Source organism: Ziziphus jujuba, chromosome 3 (assembly GCF_031755915.1).
Source record: "Ziziphus jujuba cultivar Dongzao chromosome 3, ASM3175591v1".
NCBI lineage: Eukaryota > Viridiplantae > Streptophyta > Magnoliopsida > Rosales > Rhamnaceae > Ziziphus > Ziziphus jujuba.
Window position 1 is genome coordinate 25,404,452 of NC_083381.1, and position 18,438 is coordinate 25,422,889.

An 18,438-nucleotide genomic window follows, 5' to 3' on the forward strand; every position below is an offset into this window, starting at 1 on the left:
TGTTTATTTTGTTTACTTCAATTTTGACTTGTGTGTATGCATAAGTTTACCAAATTAATTTTACAAGATCACATTTTGGATTAATGTGATTAGAAATAATGATAATTCAAGGAGGATCTTTTTAAATTTGGAAAGCAAACTGCAAAGTACCTAAGGCACCGTTTGGAAAGTGTTAAAGTTGAAAGAGAAAATGATTCTCAGGATTTAATTTTCTGGGATTTAGTTTCCTTATAATTAATTTTTCTCTTGGTTTGTTTGATAAGTAATAGGAAAGTTAAGATTTATAAGTAATTAAATTTAAGATTGTATAATAAATTAAGGGTAAATATGTATTTTAAAAAAACATTTAAAATTATTTTTTTTTTGGATTCTCAAAATGATACCTATATATGTGGAAACTAGTTTTTTACATATTTTCCTACATTGATAGGAATCTAATTTCCTATAACCATACTTTTTCAGCTTACAATAAACATAAAAACAAAATAAAGTTATCACTTTCCTAAAAAAATTAGATTTCCATTAACCTTATCTCTATTCAAACATGCTGTAAGAATATCTCTAATGATGATACATATGAATTGCTCCTTATATGGCATAGGACTTACAATGTTTAAATCTATATGTGGTATAATTATACAACCAATTTTAAAATTATTTTTTAATGATAATATGCATAATAGCTATTTATAATTATTAATTAAATATATATTTTTAAAATAATTAACTTTTTAAGAAAATTTATATTTATTAGAAAATTTTACAATATCTAACAAAGTGTCTATAATAGACATTTACTTCAATAATGTCTAAATTATATCAGCTTCACAATTTATTCTACATATTACCATTTTCTAACTTCCATACTAAGCGTTAAAGTTTATAATAAGATATAATAAGAGTCTATGTGCATTCAATGATCCATTAAAAAAAACAAATATAATTTTTTAATATAATTTTTGTGTATTAATATATATATATATATATATATATATATTATGAGATAGTACATTTATTAACTCTGTTCGTAAAATTGAATTTATTGGATGATATTAAAAAAAGAAAAAAAAGAAAAAAGAAAAACACACACACATCATATTGAACGAGCTTATCTGACACAAATATTTCGTTTCAAAAATAAAAATTGAGGAGAAGATGAGGAAACATGAAGTATTGATTTTCGTTTGATGATGAACATGAAGTACATGTGAGGGTTTTTTTTTTTTTTTTTTTTTTTTTTTTTTTTTTTTTGGGGGGGGGGGGGGAGGAAGGGGGAATAACGTATAAGTTAATAAATAAATAAGTGACTACAGAATTTCTTGCAAACAATTCTTTATATATACATATATATATATATATTAATTTCTTGCAAAGTTTTTTTTTTTAATTTTTGGGATAAATTGGGGGATTTACTTTAGAACATATTAATCTAATATCTTCTCGGGAAAAAAAATAAAAACATTTAATATTTTAAATGTGATAAGCGTTGCATACACGGCGAATATTAATTTCCTAGCCTTTTATATTCCCTAAAGAGTAATTTTAGGTATACTTCTATTATTCATTTAATACAAACTTAATTGGATTACATTTAAAACCGCATTAAGTTTGATTGGTTGGGTCATAATAAAATAGAAAGTGTTAGGTTACATGCAGCAACAAGGAAAAACAGTCGGCATGAGTTAGATATAATTTGACCAAGACTCTAGAGAAGAGATCTTTGTTTATTTGTAAGTTCGGTAAAAAGTAATATAAAAAATATATGGTAAGAAGGTAAAAAGCGGTTTAGATATTCCACCACATTACCTGTTCCACGAAACTTCGTAGAAACAATGAATTTTTTTTCTTTAATTTTTTTTTAACTAGAACAAAGAAATTGAGTGTGTATAAATAGTCTCAACTCCAATCTTTCCACAAGTTTTCATCAAAGATTCATTTTATTGCGTTTAATTTTTGAAATTAAAAAGAGTAAATATAGTGGTTTTTGTGTTATTTCCCTTCGATACACCTTAGAAACATTTTGATTTTGTGCCTGCTTTTCTCTACTTGTTTTTTGGTTTTCGTATTGGCTATTCTGATACCGAACTATCAACTCTGTGTCCTTTCAATATTTGTTTTTTAATTCAATTTTTCAATTTTCTGTGGTTGTGAAAACATGTCGCCAGGAATTCTTCATGCAAATCTTGCATGCATCGAGTCATTGCTTCGAGTCCCAAACACTGTCAACGTACATAAAAAAAAATGGCACACTGCTTTTGTTGTAATTTATTGTTCCAGAGCCCTGTTGTCAATTTACCAAAATTCCATAACCAAAAAGGGCAAAATCGAAATTCCTCTCTCTACTTCCTACACCGCCATCCATGTCAAACCAGAAATCGAGTCATTCGCAATCGATCAAGCGAGCCTGGTTCAACTTGTTAAGGACAAGAATCTCGATCAGCTTCAACAATTGGGAGGGATTGATGGTATAGTTTCAGCTCTCAAAACTGGTGCAGAACAAGGAATTTCGAATGATGATGGAGAAATTGCCAGCAGACGTGAAGTTTTTGGTTCAAACACTTACAGAAAACCACCTACCAAAGGTTTTCTGTATCATGTTTGGGAAGCTTTTCAAGACCTTACGATTATCATCCTCATGGTATGTGCTGCACTTTCTCTTGGTTTTGGTATGAAGGTTCATGGAGCCAAAGAAGGCTGGATCGATGGGTTAAGCATACTCGTAGCCATTTTCCTTGTTATTGCAGTCTCTGCTATTTGCAATTTCAGACAAAACAAACAGTTTGACAAATTGTCAATAGTAAGCAATGATATCCAAATTGATGTCTTGAGAGGTGGTCGGAGACAAAAGATTTCAATATTCGAAATCTTAGTCGGTGATGTGATTTGTTTAAAAATTGGAGACCAGGTTCCAGCAGATGGTTTATTCCTACAAGGTCATTCTCTTCAAATAGATGAATCTAGCATGACAGGGGAGAGTGACCATGTTGAAATTAATCATGGCCATAATCCTTTCTTGTTTTCTGGAACTAAAGTGGTCGATGGCTTTGGCCGAATGGTCGTCACTGCAGTCGGAATGAACACAGCATGGGGAGAAATGATGAGCCAACTCACTCGCTATTCAAACGAGCAAACTCCATTGCAAGCTCGGCTCAACAAGCTCACATCTTCAATTAGTAAGGTTGGTGTGACAGTTGCTTTCATTGTTCTTGTTGTCTTGTTTGTTAGATACTTCACAGGGACAACAAAAGATGAGAATGGAAATCAAGAATTCATTAAGGGAAAGACCAAGTTCGACGACATTTTGAATTCTTCAGTGGAATTTATAGCAGCTGCTGTCACCATTGTTGTGGTTGCTATACCAGAAGGCTTGCCATTAGCAGTGACATTAACTCTTGCTTATTCAATGAAAAGAATGATGGCAGATAAAGCAATGGTGAGGAAGCTCTCTGCTTGCGAAACAATGGGCTCTGCCACTACCATTTGTACTGACAAAACAGGTACATTAACCATGAACCAAATGAAAGTCACAAAGTGTTGGCTAGGCAAAGAATCTATGGAAGAATTAGGAGGCTATTCTTCAGTTGCTCCATATGTTATAGAATTGTTCAGGGAAGGAATTGCTCTGAATACCACATGTCAGGACCCGTCCAAAGTTTCCCACCGGAACCCTAGACAAGCCCTGATCCCAGGGAAACCCTACCGGACCCTTCTGTGGAAGATCCGGCAGAACCTCCCCTAAGGGATGGACTTACCACAAAATTTCCTGCACTGAAAACACACTTCTATAATTGTTCCCTTATTCCTCCCACAGTACTACGAACTGGTTCCACAAATTTCAGCACTCCAAAATAAAAATACAGTAATCCAGTGCAATACAAATACTTAAGTGTCCCATACAGTATACAGAGTTTTATGAAGTACTACAAAATATAGAATACAGCAAAAGTGAAAGAAATATTACAACTGCAGTAAAAGAAGAACAAGGTGCTGCGCGAACAAATACAGCGAGGAAGATCAAGTCCGCTCCGAGTGAACACCGACAACCTGGTACCTAGAGGAACGGAATTTAAGAGTGTGAGATGCTAATCATCTCAGTGAGCGACCCTACTACTCTACACTATCATACCACAGTAATAGGTATATAAATAATAATTATTTGGAAATAATCATGTCTCTCAAAACCCTTACAATTCTCTCAGTTGGAAAGGTTCCCCTTTTAAAACATTTTCACAAAACCCTTTATTCAAATTTCCCGAAAACCAAGACATCAATTAAATACCAGAAGCGGTAACAATTATATTTTTAATTCCAATTCAGTTTCCAAACATTTTATTTTTAAAACACAGTTCTGAAAATCATTTGATGCACCCACTATATACCAGTGGCGCCAACAGTACCCAGCGTCCCAAGGTACCGCCAGACAGGAGGTTATAGAGAGAAACCGGCATACGGTCGCGTGGCGTCCCACAGCGCCGCTGCTAACCTGGTGTCCCGGCCAAAGGGGGGTGGCCGCCCTCTCCGATGGCATCCACAGGACACCCTCATAATATCACCTGCGCGCTACTCACACCCACCTGCGCGCTAATCATATCCGTGTGCACAATATCCATATCACATATACCATATCACATAATCAGAACACCAGTACGTGCACGGTGCATCTAAAAATCATAAAATCCACAATTTAAATTATAAAACAAATTTCACATTTTTCATAAACATAGCGGGCATAATCCATCCGCTTGAACCGGGAAATTCTCCACAATTTCCTTATAATTAATACCATAAATCCCATGATTTTCAAATCCACCAACTCCCAAATCCATCAATTCAAATATCCACATTTTTTCCAAGCATAAATAATTTCTCGAAATATCATAATCAAATCCCATAATATTTTATGGGCATATTTCATAAAAATTGAAATCACCAATATAACAAAATATTTTCTTTGAAATATTTGAAAATCAAATCATGCCCAATTTACCATTAAAACCACACCAATTTCAAAATCCTCAAAACCATAAAATAATTCCACATGGCATAAATTGTAGAATTCGCATTTTCTTAAATCCAATAAATTCATAAATAATTCTACAATAAATTCAATAAATATTTGGCACGTAGAAATTAAATTCCAAATATTTAATTCACACATAATATATTCATCAATTAAATTCCCCAAAATTAATTTGAAGGTGGGTCACTCACCTTGTGCACGTATCTCAATCAAGATCCTCCGCAGGATCGACTCCGCTACTTGCACGTGCACCTAAAACATCCACAGTACCAAAACCACAAATATTAATATTTTATTCGGGTAATCCCCAAATGGGTACCCGAGGAGCGAACACCAAACGATAACTAAAATTTACGAATTATATACCGAATCGAAGCTCGAGTGATGCTAATCACAGATCCGGTCTTAATTTTCGATGATCGTACCCGACGGGGTCGGAATTTTATCGGGAAGCTTTTCGGGTTTCGGCTTTGCAATTCTCCCAAACCGTCGCGAATTGGTGGAAACGGAAGTTGGATTTGGGTTCAGGAGGTCGAACACTGCGGACTGGAGCTGGCCGGAATTTTCGGGGTACTCGCCGGAACAGTAATTTCCGGCGGGCCGCCACGTCACCGGCAACCGTCGCCGGAACAGTAATTTTCGACGGTGGCCGTTTGCTGTGAAATTTTGCAGATTTGTAGATCGTGAGGAGAGCAATCCAACGGGACCGACGGTGAGCAAAACGGAGGTCGGACGGCGGAGAAATCACCGTTTGAAGATTTTCGACCCCTCGCCGGAAAACGCTCCGATCCCGGCGCGTCGGTGGTCCGATGGCCGTGATTTTTGGTGGGTAGGCCGGACTTGAGGAGAGGATGCTGGGTGTATGGCGCGTGTACTGTATATCGGCCGGAATAGTGCCGATTCGCGGTGGCCGGCGGTGGAGGGGAAAAATCGCCGCCAAACTTCGGACGTCCGATCCGGACGCGTCCGGCGGCCGTTCGCCGTGAAATTTGGAGGTTTTGCCGGAAATGAGGTGGGCAAGCTTTCTGTCCGGCGCGTGTACAGTAACTCGGCCGGAACAGTGGCAAAATCCGGTGGCCGGCGGTGGCTCTCTCTCTCTCTCTCTTTCTCTCTCCTCTCTCTCTTTCTCTCTCTTCTCTCTCTTTCTCTCTCTTCCCCGAGTGTTTTAACAAATAAAACCCCTGCATGACACTGTTCATGCCACGTGGACCAATCAGAAACTGACACGTGGCGTTTCACTGTTCACCGACCCAAAAAAAAATATTAAAATAATACGGTATCCGGTAAACTTCAAACGTCCATAACTTTTTAACCACATGTCCGATTTAAGCGTGCCGCTAGTCTATGAACTCGTATCGATGAGTACTTTACAACCATACAAGAGTCAACTCACAATTACATCACAAGAAAAAGTCAACTCCCGGCACCTTTTAGACAGTTTACACTTCAACTTGTTTTGCCCATAACTTTCAAACCGTAGCTCCGTTTTCGACGTGCTACTAGTCTACGAACTCAGGGTGTCATGCACTTCGCCACGGTACCCTGGTCAACTCGAAATTCCCACCGAGTCAAAAAGTCAACTTTTGACCCCTTCGGTCAACGGTCAACGGTCAACCTCGGTCAACGTGCACGGATTCCGGTGCGATTCGGGACGGGGTGTTACAGCCTTCCCCCCTTACAAAAATTTCGTCCTCGAAATTTCCGCACGTCACTGGAACAGATACGGGTACTGCTCACGCATCTGTGCTTCGGGTTCCCACGTTGCTTCCTCGACCAAGTGGTTCCGCCATAAGACCTTAACTAGAGGAATAGTCTTGTTGCGTAGCGTGCGTTCCTCGCGATCCAAAATCTGTACTGGCTGCTCCACATACGAAAGATCTTCCCTTATCTCTATATCCGGACTCTCGAGTACGTGCGAAGGGTCTGCAATATACTTCCGTAGCATCGACACATGAAACACGTTGTGTACTCGAGCTAGCTCTTCCGGTAATGCCAACCTATACGCCACCGGGCCAATCCTCTCCGTAACCTCATAAGGCCCAATATAACGAGGACCCAACTTACCTCGTCGTCCAAAACGTACTACTCCTTTCCATGGAGATAGTTTTAGGAATACCCAATCTCCTACCTCGAATTCCAAATCCTTTCTACGCACATCGGCGTAACTCTTCTGTCTATCTTGGGCAACCTTCAATCGATCCCTAATGATCTTCACCTTGTCCAAGGTCATCCTTAAATACTCAGATCCGACCGCATTAGTTGTTGCAAGGAGCCTCTCTTCTCCTACCTCACTCCAACACAAAGGTGTCCGACACTGCCTCCCATATAAAGCTTCATACGGGGACATTCCAGTACTCGCTTGATAACTGTTGTTGTAGACAAACTCTATCAGTGGCAGTTGTTCATCCCAGCTACCGCTAAATTGCATAATGCAAGACCTTAGCATGTCTTCTAATGTCTGGATTGTGCGCTCTGCTTGTCCATCAGATTGTGGGTGAAAAGCGGTGCTGTAGTTAAGTCTTGCTCCTAGTGCATCAGCCAACTTCCGCCATAGTCGTGAAGTAAAGCGCGGATCTCGATCGGAGACGATGGCTAACGGTACTCCATGAAGACTTACAATGCGTTGCACGAACAACTGGGCTAACTTCTCGGGCGAAAAACGTTCTCGTACCGGTAGGAAGTGTGCCGACTTGGTGAGACGATCAATGATTACCCAAATGCCGTCGTACCTTCTAGGTGTGGAAGGAAGCTTGAATACGAAGTCCATGTTGAGTTCTTCCCACTTCCACACGGGAATCGGTAAAGGTTGGAGTAGTCCCGAAGGCTTCTGTCTTTCTGCTTTCACTTGTTGACAAATCAAACACTTTGATACAAAGTCTGCCACTTCTCTCTTCATACCAATCCACCAATAATACTTAACAAGCGTCCGATACATCTTGGTACTCCCAGGATGCATCGCATACATCGAGCTATGCGCCTCCTCCAAAATCTCCTTCTTGAGTCCTGGGATATCCGGAACGCAAAGTCGTCCTTTACACACGAGGGCTCCATCCCTCCTTATGGAAAATTCCGGATCAAGACCTTCTTGTACCTTGCCCTTAATTGTCCTCAACTTAGGATCTTCCATTTGGGTCTCTACTATACGATCCACCAACACCGGTCGTACCTGGAAGCTAGCCATGAGAACTCCTGAAGGATGCATATGCATTAACACCCCCATCTTCTTCAACTCCACCATGAGAGGTAGTTGGATGACTTGGATGTGAGCAAGGGATCCAGTAGCCTTCCTACTCAAAGCATCTGCCACTACATTCGCCTTACCCGGGTGATAGTCAATCACACAGTCATAATCCTTTAACAACTCCATCCATCGCCTTTGCCTCATATTTAACTCCTTCTGAGTGAAAATATACTTGAGGCTCTTGTGGTCGGTATAGATTTGGCACGTGGCCCCATACAAGTAGTGCCTCCACTTCTTTAGAGCAAAGACTACCGCCGCCAATTCTAAGTCGTGCGTAGGGTAATTCTGTTCGTGCTGCTTCAATTGCCGAGATGCATACGCTACCACCCTTTGATTCTGCATTAGCACGCAACCCAACCCTTGATGGGATGCATCACAATAAACTTCAAAACCTTCATTCCCATCAGGTAAAGTTAAAACAGGTGCGGATGTCAACTTTTGCTTCAACTCCTGAAAACTCTGTTCACACCTGTCCGTCCAACTAAATTCAACATTCTTTCGGGTCAATCTATGAAGCGGCCCGGCAATCCTTGAAAACCCTTCAATAAAACGACGGTAGTAACCCGCTAATCCAAGAAAACTTCGTACCTCCCTCACAGTGGTAGGGCGCTCCCAACTCAACACTGCCTTTACCTTATCAGGGTCCACATAGATACCTTCTGCCGACACGATATGTCCGAGAAAACCCACTTGATTCAACCAGAATTCACACTTGTCGAATTTAGCATATAGCTGATGCTGCCTTAGAGTTTGGAGCACTCTCTTCAAATGCCTCACGTGCTCTTCTTGGCTCCTTGAATAGATCAGAATGTCATCGATAAATACAATGACAAAATGATCCAAGTACGGACGAAACACCCTATTCATCAAGTCCATGAAAGCTGCTGGGGCATTGGTGAGTCCGAACGACATCACTAGGAATTCATAATGTCCGTACCTCGTCCTAAAGGCAGTCTTAGGAATGTCCGACTCTCGGATCCTTAACTGATGGTATCCCGACCTCAAGTCGATCTTGGAGAACACCTTGGCACCTTGGAGTTGGTCGAATAGATCATCTATCCTTGGCAACGGATAGCGATTAGGAATGGTGACCTTATTAAGTTGTCGGTAGTCTATACACAGCCTTAGACTACCATCCTTTTTCTTTACAAACAAAACTGGGGCTCCCCACGGCGATATACTTGGTCTAATAAACCCCTTATCTACCAAATCTTGCAACTGGACCTTTAGCTCCCTTAACTCCGCTGGAGCCATCCGATACGGTGGTAGAGAAATAGGCACGGTGCCTGGAATCAATTCAATGGGAAAGTCAACTTCCCTTTCCGGAGGCAATCCTGGTAACTCCTCAGGAAACACGTCCGGGAAATCCCTCACAACGGGCATGTCTTCCAACCTGACTCCACTTACTCGGGTATCTATCACATGAGCCAAATACCCCTGGCAACCTTTATTCAGTAGCTTCTTGGCGGTAAGGGTAGATATCAACCTCGGTAAGGGCCTTCCAACTCCTCCACGGAATACTACTTCTGGCAACCCTGGCCTCCTGAATGTAACTTCCTTGCTGAAACAGTCTACAGATGCATGGTTCCTTGCCAACCAATCCATGCCCAAAATTACATCAAGTCCGGACAGATCCAACAGGATCAAGTCCGCCTCCATCACTTGATCTTCGATGCAGAAGAAACATTCCTTGATTAACTGGCTAGGCCACAAGGATTCTCCTGCAGGAGTGGCTATCTCTACTAGACATTCTAAAGGAGTAGGGGTCATACCGACCCGAGTGACGAATTCCTTGGAGATGAATGAATGTGTTGCTCCCGGGTCTATAAGTACTAATGCATCATTACCGAATATATTCAACGTACCTGCCACGACGTCCGGTGTAGCTAGGGCCTCCTGCTGCGTCATCGCAAACACTCGACCCTGCCCTGTCTGCTGGGGCCTCCGTCCTCTACCCCTGCTCGGTCCAACAGGCTGTGGGACTGATCCCGATGAACCTCCTACTGCATAACTCCCTCGGGAACTCTGACCCCGCGATCCACTGGCCTGATGTGATGGTGGGCTCGCCCCTAACACTCCCGCCTCTCCATAAGGGCAATTTCTCTTAATATGTCCCGCCTGTCCACACTGAAAGCGCACACCCTCAAACTGGCAAATCCCATGGTGTGCTCTATTGCAACGTCTGCAGAATGGCTTGGGGCTAAACCCAGAGTGCTGATATGAGCTCGTGCCGCCGCTGATGGAATGGCGCGCTGGTTGGGGCATACGATAGCCGCCTCTCCTCTGAAATCTGCCTCGAGGGCTGAACCCACCACTGTCTGAGCCTGAACTATGACTCTTCTTAGATGCCCCCTGTCGAGGTACCCCGCTGTACGAATCTTCGAACGGTCTACGCCTCGAGGGTCTGTGTATCTCCGCCTGTCTCTCTAGCTCGAGCGCTGCATCCCTGGCGGACTGATAGGTGGGGTGTACTGACCCAGAAAGGGTGTAGCCGATGCTCTCGTTCAACCCGTCTATGAACCTCACCTTCTTCGCGTGATCGTCGGGAATCAAGTGCATGCAAAACTCTGACAGCTCCCGGAACCTCCTCTCGTACTCTGTCACCGTCATGTTTCCCTGGCGCAGTCCCTCGAACTCTCTCCTTCTCGCCTCACGGTAGGCAGGAGGACAGAACTCAGTAGAGAAGGCAATCTTGAACTGGTCCCACGTATGCCTTCTGCGGGTCTTCTCCATTTGCCACCACTTCCGGGCGTCTCCCTCTAACATGAACCCAGAAATCCTCACCATATCCTCATCGGGGCACTGCATCCCCTCTTCCAAGATTTTCTCCATGCTGGATAGCCACTTCAAGGCTGCAGCGGGGCCTTGGCTTCCATCGAACTCCACGGCTCCTAAACGTCGAGCCTGATCCACGGATCGGTTACTAGAGCTTGAACCTCCTAAGGCTCTAGTTAGCTGAGAGACCAGATCTCTAAGGCTTGATCGACTCTCGGAACTCTCAGCCGAGCGTTCCCGAGTTCTACGTGTGTCCCGCCGACTCATCGTAGTCGATTAAAAACTGAAGAAACAAACAAGAGTTTAGAAACAGGGACACTTAAGCACGATTACAAAAGGAAGGAATTTACGGATGGGCTGTACAGCAATGCACAGTCCCTTAGGATTACAAGAACCTATGCTCTGATACCAACTGTCAGGACCCGTCCAAAGTTCCCCACCGGAACCCTAGACAAGCCCTGATCCCAGGGAAACCCTACCGGACCCTTCTGTGGAAGATCCGGCAGAACCTCCCCTAAGGGATGGACTTACCACAAAATTTCCTGCACTGAAAACACACTTCTATAATTGTTCCCTTATTCCTCCCACAGTACTACGAACTGGTTCCACAAATTTCAGCACTCCAAAATAAAAATACAGTAATCCAGTGCAATACAAATACTTAAGTGTCCCATACAGTATACAGAGCTTTATGAAGTACTACAAAATATAGAATACAGCAAAAGTGAAAGAAATATTACAACTGCAGTAAAAGAAGAACAAGGTGCTGCGCGAACAAATACAGCGAGGAAGATCAAGTCCGCTCCGAGTGAACACCGACAACCTGGTACCTAGAGGAACGGAATTTAAGAGTGTGAGATGCTAATCATCTCAGTGAGCGACCCTACTACTCTACACTATCATACCACAGTAATAGGTATATAAATAATAATTATTTGGAAATAATCATGTCTCTCAAAACCCTTACAATTCTCTCAGTTGGAAAGGTTCCCCTTTTAAAACATTTTCACAAAACCCTTTATTCAAATTTCCCGAAAACCAAGACATCAATTAAATACCAGAAGCGGTAACAATTATATTTTTAATTCCAATTCAGTTTCCAAACATTTTATTTTTAAAACACAGTTCTGAAAATCATTTGATGCACCCACTATATACCAGTGGCGCCAACAGTACCCAGCGTCCCAAGGTACCGCCAGACAGGAGGTTATAGAGAGAAACCGGCATACGGTCGCGTGGCGTCCCACAGCGCCGCTGCTAACCTGGTGTCCCGGCCAAAGGGGGGTGGCCGCCCTCTCCGATGGCATCCACAGGACACCCTCATAATATCACCTGCGCGCTACTCACACCCACCTGCGCGCTAATCATATCCGTGTGCACAATATCCATATCACATATACCATATCACATAATCAGAACACCAGTACGTGCACGGTGCATCTAAAAATCATAAAATCCACAATTTAAATTATAAAACAAATTTCACATTTTTCATAAACATAGCGGGCATAATCCATCCGCTTGAACCGGGAAATTCTCCACAATTTCCTTATAATTAATACCATAAATCCCATGATTTTCAAATCCACCAACTCCCAAATCCATCAATTCAAATATCCACATTTTTTCCAAGCATAAATAATTTCTCGAAATATCATAATCAAATCCCATAATATTTTATGGGCATATTTCATAAAAATTGAAATCACCAATATAACAAAATATTTTCTTTGAAATATTTGAAAATCAAATCATGCCCAATTTACCATTAAAACCACACCAATTTCAAAATCCTAAAAACCATAAAATAATTCCACATGGCATAAATTGTAGAATTCGCATTTTCTTAAATCCAATAAATTCATAAATAATTCTACAATAAATTCAATAAATATTTGGCACATAGAAATTAAATTCCAAATATTTAATTCACACATAATATATTCATCAATTAAATTCCCCAAAATTAATTTGAAGGTGGGTCACTCACCTTGTGCACGTATCTCAATCAAGATCCTCCGCAGGATCGACTCCGCTACTTGCACGTGCACCTAAAACATCCACAGTACCAAAACCACAAATATTAATATTTTATTCGGGTAATCCCCAAATGGGTACCCGAGGAGCGAACACCAAACGATAACTAAAATTTACGAATTATATACCGAATCGAAGCTCGAGTGATGCTAATCACAGATCCGGTCTTAATTTTCGATGATCGTACCCGACGGGGTCGGAATTTTATCGGGAAGCTTTTCGGGTTTCGGCTTTGCAATTCTCCCAAACCGTCGCGAATTGGTGGAAACGGAAGTCGGATTTGGGTTCAGGAGGTCGAACACTGCGGACTGGAGCTGGCCGGAATTTTCGGGGTACTCGCCGGAACAGTAATTTCCGGCGGGCCGCCACGTCACCGGCAACCGTCGCCGGAACAGTAATTTCCGACAGTGGCCGTTTGCTGTGAAATTTTGCAGATTTGTAGATCGTGAGGAGAGCAATCCAACGGGACCGACGGTGAGCAAAACGGAGGTCGGACGGCGGAGAAATCACCGTTTGAAGATTTTCGACCCCTCGTCGGAAAACGCTCCGATCCCGGCGCGTCGGTGGTCCGATGGCCGTGATTTTTGGTGGGTAGGCCGGACTTGAGGAGAGGATGCTGGGTGTATGGCGCGTGTACTGTATATCGGCCGGAATAGTGCCGATTCGCGGTGGCCGGCGGTGGAGGGGAAAAATCGCCGCCAAACTTCGGACGTCCGATCCGGACGCGTCCGGCGGCCGTTCGCCGTGAAATTTGGAGGTTTTGCCGGAAATGAGGTGGGCAAGCTTTCTGTCCGGCGCGTGTACAGTAACTCGGCCGGAACAGTGGCAAAATCCGGTGGCCGGCGGTGGCTCTCTCTCTCTCTCTCTTTCTCTCTCCTCTCTCTCTTTCTCTCTCTTCTCTCTCTTTCTCTCTCTTCCCCGAGTGTTTTAACAAATAAAACCCCTGCATGACACTGTTCATGCCACGTGGACCAATCAGAAACTGACACGTGGCGTTTCACTGTTCACCGACCCAAAAAAAAATATTAAAATAATACGGTATCCGGTAAACTTCAAACGTCCATAACTTTTTAACCACATGTCCGATTTAAGCGTGCCGCTAGTCTATGAACTTGTATCGATGAGTACTTTACAACCATACAAGAGTCAACTCACAATTACATCACAAGAAAAAGTCAACTCCCGGCACCTTTTAGACAGTTTACACTTCAACTTGTTTTGCCCATAACTTTCAAACCGTAGCTCCGTTTTCGACGTGCTACTAGTCTACGAACTCAGGGCGTCATGCACTTCGCCACGGTACCCTGGTCAACTCGAAATTCCCACCGAGTCAAAAAGTCAACTTTTGACCCCTTCGGTCAACGGTCAACGGTCAACCTCGGTCAACGTGCACGGATTCCGGTGCGATTCGGGACGGGGTGTTACACCACAGGTAGTGTATACAGGCCAAGTTTGGAATGGAATATGAAATCTCAGGTAGTCCAACAGAGAAAGCAATTCTTTCATGGGCAATTGAGGATTTGAATATGGATATGGAGGAAATTACGAGGAAATGTTCAATTCTTCATGTTGAGGCTTTCAATTCACAGAAGAAAAGAAGTGGTGTTTTATTGAAGAGGAAAGTTGACAGCCCTGTCCACGTTCATTGGAAAGGAGCCGCAGAGATGATTCTAGCAATGTCTTCCAGTTACTACGATGCTTCTGGAATCATCAAGGATCTTAATGATAGTCAGAAATTGGAATTCCAACAGATCATTCAAGCTATGGCAGCGAGCAGTCTCCGGTGCATAGCTTTCGCACAAAGCAGAATTCAGGCAGAGGAGGTTGAGGATTCAGATGGACATAAAACAATGAAAGAAGACGGTTTGGTTTTGTTGGGACTTGTGGGTATTAAAGATCCATGTCGTCCAGGAGTGAAGAAAGCTGTGGAAGATTGCCAGTACGCCAGAGTCAACGTCAAGATGATCACCGGCGACAACGCTTTCACAGCGAAAGCCATAGCTACAGAGTGTGGAATACTTAGAGCAGAGCATGACATGAATGAAGCTGTAATAGAAGGTGAGAAGTTTAGAAACTACACAGAAGAAGAAAGAATGGAGAAAGTTGACGAAATCCTTGTGATGGCAAGATCATCTCCGTTTGATAAACTCCTCATGGTTCAATGCCTCAAACAAAAAGGCCATGTCGTCGCAGTCACTGGAGATGGAACCAATGATGCACCGGCATTAAAAGAAGCCGACATAGGACTCTCCATGGGAATCCAAGGCACAGAAGTTGCAAAGGAAAGCTCAGACATTGTCATCTTGGATGATAACTTTGCTTCGGTAGCTACAGCACTAAAGTGGGGTCGATGTGTCTATAACAACATTCAGAAATTCATTCAGTTTCAGCTCACTATGAATGTTGCTGCTCTTGTAATCAATTTCGTGGCCGCAGTTTCCGCCGGCGAAGTTCCATTAACGGCGGTCCAATTGCTGTGGGTGAATTTGATCATGGACACATTAGGTGCTCTGGCCCTAGCAACAGAGAAGCCTACCAAGGAACTCATGGATAAACCTCCGGTGGGTCGGACTGCGCCTCTTATCACCAACATCATGTGGAGAAATCTTTTACCTCAAGCTATGTATCAGATTTCCGTGCTTTTGATACTACAGTTCAGGGGAGAATCAATCTTTGGAGTAGATGATAAGGTGAAAGACACTTTGATCTTTAACACTTTTGTTCTCTGCCAAGTTTTCAATGAATTCAATGCCAGGAAGTTGGAGAAGAAGAATGTGTTTAAAGGGATTCACAGGAACAGATTGTTTATGGGGATCATTGCCATAACCATGGTTCTTCAGGTGATAATGGTGGAGTTTCTGAAGAAATTTGCAGATACAGTGAGATTGAGTTGGGGGCAATGGGGAATATGTATTGGAATTGCTTCCATGTCCTGGCCAATTGGGTGGGTTGTCAAGTTCATTCCTGTTGCAGAGAAGCCATTTTTCAGTTATTTGAAGATCAAGAAGCACTTCCGATGAAGAAGGATCATTCATATGAAAGACTTAGAATTAGGCCAACAGTTATTTTTATTTAAATCCTTTGATTGTATTTAGTTTTCCAGTTTTATCATTTGCTGGATATAGATATAGGCTTTGCTGTCGAATGCTATTTCAATCATATTATTATGTAAATTGTTGGTTCCTTTTTGACATAATTAAATATAACATATTTACTGCATCAATTATTCAGTTGTCTCCTAAAAATGTTTCATGCGATTTATTTTATTTTTTAAAATTTTTTCTGGGCTCACAGAAGTTGGTTTAGTAAAAATCTCAAAGATTTGTTAGATGAAAAGAAAAGTGTTGCACAAAATGTTTTTTTTTTTTTTTTTTTTTTTTTTTTTTTTTTTTTTCAATATAGGGCCGCAGAACTAACATGAATAAGGGAATAGACGAATATGAATAACGGAATGGACGAATCCATGTAATACTACGTATAAAGGCAAGAAATCAAATTGTTACAGCTTTGAGCATGTGATTTTTCTTTCAATCTTGGCTTTGGCTTTTGCGTAAAAATGTTATAAAGTGCACCACTTTGTTCCTCAATTGAAGCCCAATCGAATGAACCATATGTACTTTTTAGAAAATGAGGTTGGTCCCAACGCTGAAGGTGACATTTCAATTAACCATTTAATATTAATTCCTACTCCATGGAATGCCAAGCCTTAAAAAATATATTCGGTTGCCAATCACAATTATATACATAATTTTTTTATTGGTGGACATGCGCACTCATAAATCCACCATGTAATGGTCCTGGGGTGAAAGTTTAGATTTTGATTATCAAATAATAAGGTTAATGTGCGTGTGTGTTTTGTTTTTTGTACCATTGCGATCATTTTTAATCTAAAAACGTATTTCCAATCCATAATTTCATGGGTGAGCTGTGAGGGGCATTTATCATTAAGTCTCACTCAATATTCAGTAACTTAGCATTTTATATTACAAAAAATAATAAATAAATAACTGAGCATTTTATATTACAAAAAAAAAATAAATAAATAACTGAGCATTTTATAATAACAGAACATTGCCGTCTTGTTATTACTGTTCAAGGACAAATAAATATTCTCTGAAGATAACGAAGGTAAGGAAAACCATCATTATTCAATGCCGTCCTGCTCTGCCATGTGTTTCACCAAATGACATGTAGCACATGTCTTCTTCCTCAACCATCCAGGTCACGGGTTGACCCGGTTTCTCTGGTAACGGGTCTCGCAACCTGGTTCTTTATCTGGCCATATCTCGCCTCTCCGGTCTTCGTTTCCGGCGATACCGGCGGCGTTGAGTTCGTCTGTTCTTGGAAAGTCTAATTTCGGGTTTTGTTACCCAAAAATCAACGCCCAAAGCCCGAGTTTTTAAGTCCAAAATGGGCTGAGGACCAGAAGTTCAACCCAGAAATATCTCACTCTCCCTGCCATGATTTCCGGTTCCATTAGTCCGAATTTCTTTGTCTCAGTGGTGGCTTCAAAACCCACATACCAATTTGGCCTTAGCCTGCCGAATAGGAATACCCATACCAAGGGATTATGTTCTCCGTTTTAATCAAATTTCATATGGTTTCAAACCAAATTAACGTCTCTAAAATGGTCCATTCAACCCAAAAAACAATTCTAAGATAACCTAGGTCATGAATTCGTGCAAAACCAATTTCCCCAAAATTTTGCGAAAAATATGATTTATGTGTAAACGGACCGATATTCCACAAATTATAAAAAAAAAAAAAAAAAAAAACATCATTATGCCATGCCATCTTGCTCTCCCATGTATTTTCAATGAATACGCATCAGTAATTTAATTTTTTCTTTATCAATTTTGAATATATATATATATATATATGGAAATTCTATGGTGAAGACGGTCCGCATAAGGACTGCAGTATTACTGACAGTTTTTCATAGTATTAACGACGATTTTTTAGAAAATCGTCACCAATACTATGAAAAACTGTCACTAATACTGTGGTCCGCATGAGAAACGTCCCCACCATAGACGGACGGTATATATAAAGATAACAGGTTTTTGGATTTAAAATGGGTTTATATATAAGGGATAACATATGTTTTGATTTGATTGGCCAATCTTCACAGTAAAAGTAAATTTAAACCAATTGATCGATTCCATTGCTAAACTTTAGAGGCAAACAGATTATGGAGAGTCCACATATACATATTCCATTAATATAGAATATTGTAATGTTCATTAACAAAACTACACAATATTATAATTATTCTACTCACTTCAACTTAAATTCCGTGTAGTTAGAAATAAAAGACGAAATTAACTTCATATCCTCACTCAATTTTTTCCGTTATGAACTTACT

The 18,438-nt window shown here is 41.3% G+C and overlaps 2 protein-coding genes across 2 annotated transcripts; both read left to right on the plus strand.

The window, feature by feature from the left end:
• Positions 1–2,155: 2,155 nt before the first annotated feature.
• Positions 2,156–3,506, plus strand: LOC132803167 (putative calcium-transporting ATPase 13, plasma membrane-type). Its single transcript, XM_060815434.1, has 2 exons — positions 2,156–3,433; positions 3,498–3,506. The coding sequence occupies exons 1-2, from the start codon at positions 2,156–2,158 to the stop codon at positions 3,504–3,506; spliced, it is 1,287 nt and encodes a 428-aa protein (XP_060671417.1).
• Positions 3,507–14,514: 11,008 nt separating this feature from the next.
• Positions 14,515–16,274, plus strand: LOC125423521 (putative calcium-transporting ATPase 13, plasma membrane-type). The gene has a single exon (XM_048478021.2). The coding sequence runs from the start codon at positions 14,531–14,533 to the stop codon at positions 16,091–16,093; it is 1,563 nt and encodes a 520-aa protein (XP_048333978.2). The 5' UTR covers positions 14,515–14,530; the 3' UTR covers positions 16,094–16,274.
• Positions 16,275–18,438: the final 2,164 nt, after the last annotated feature.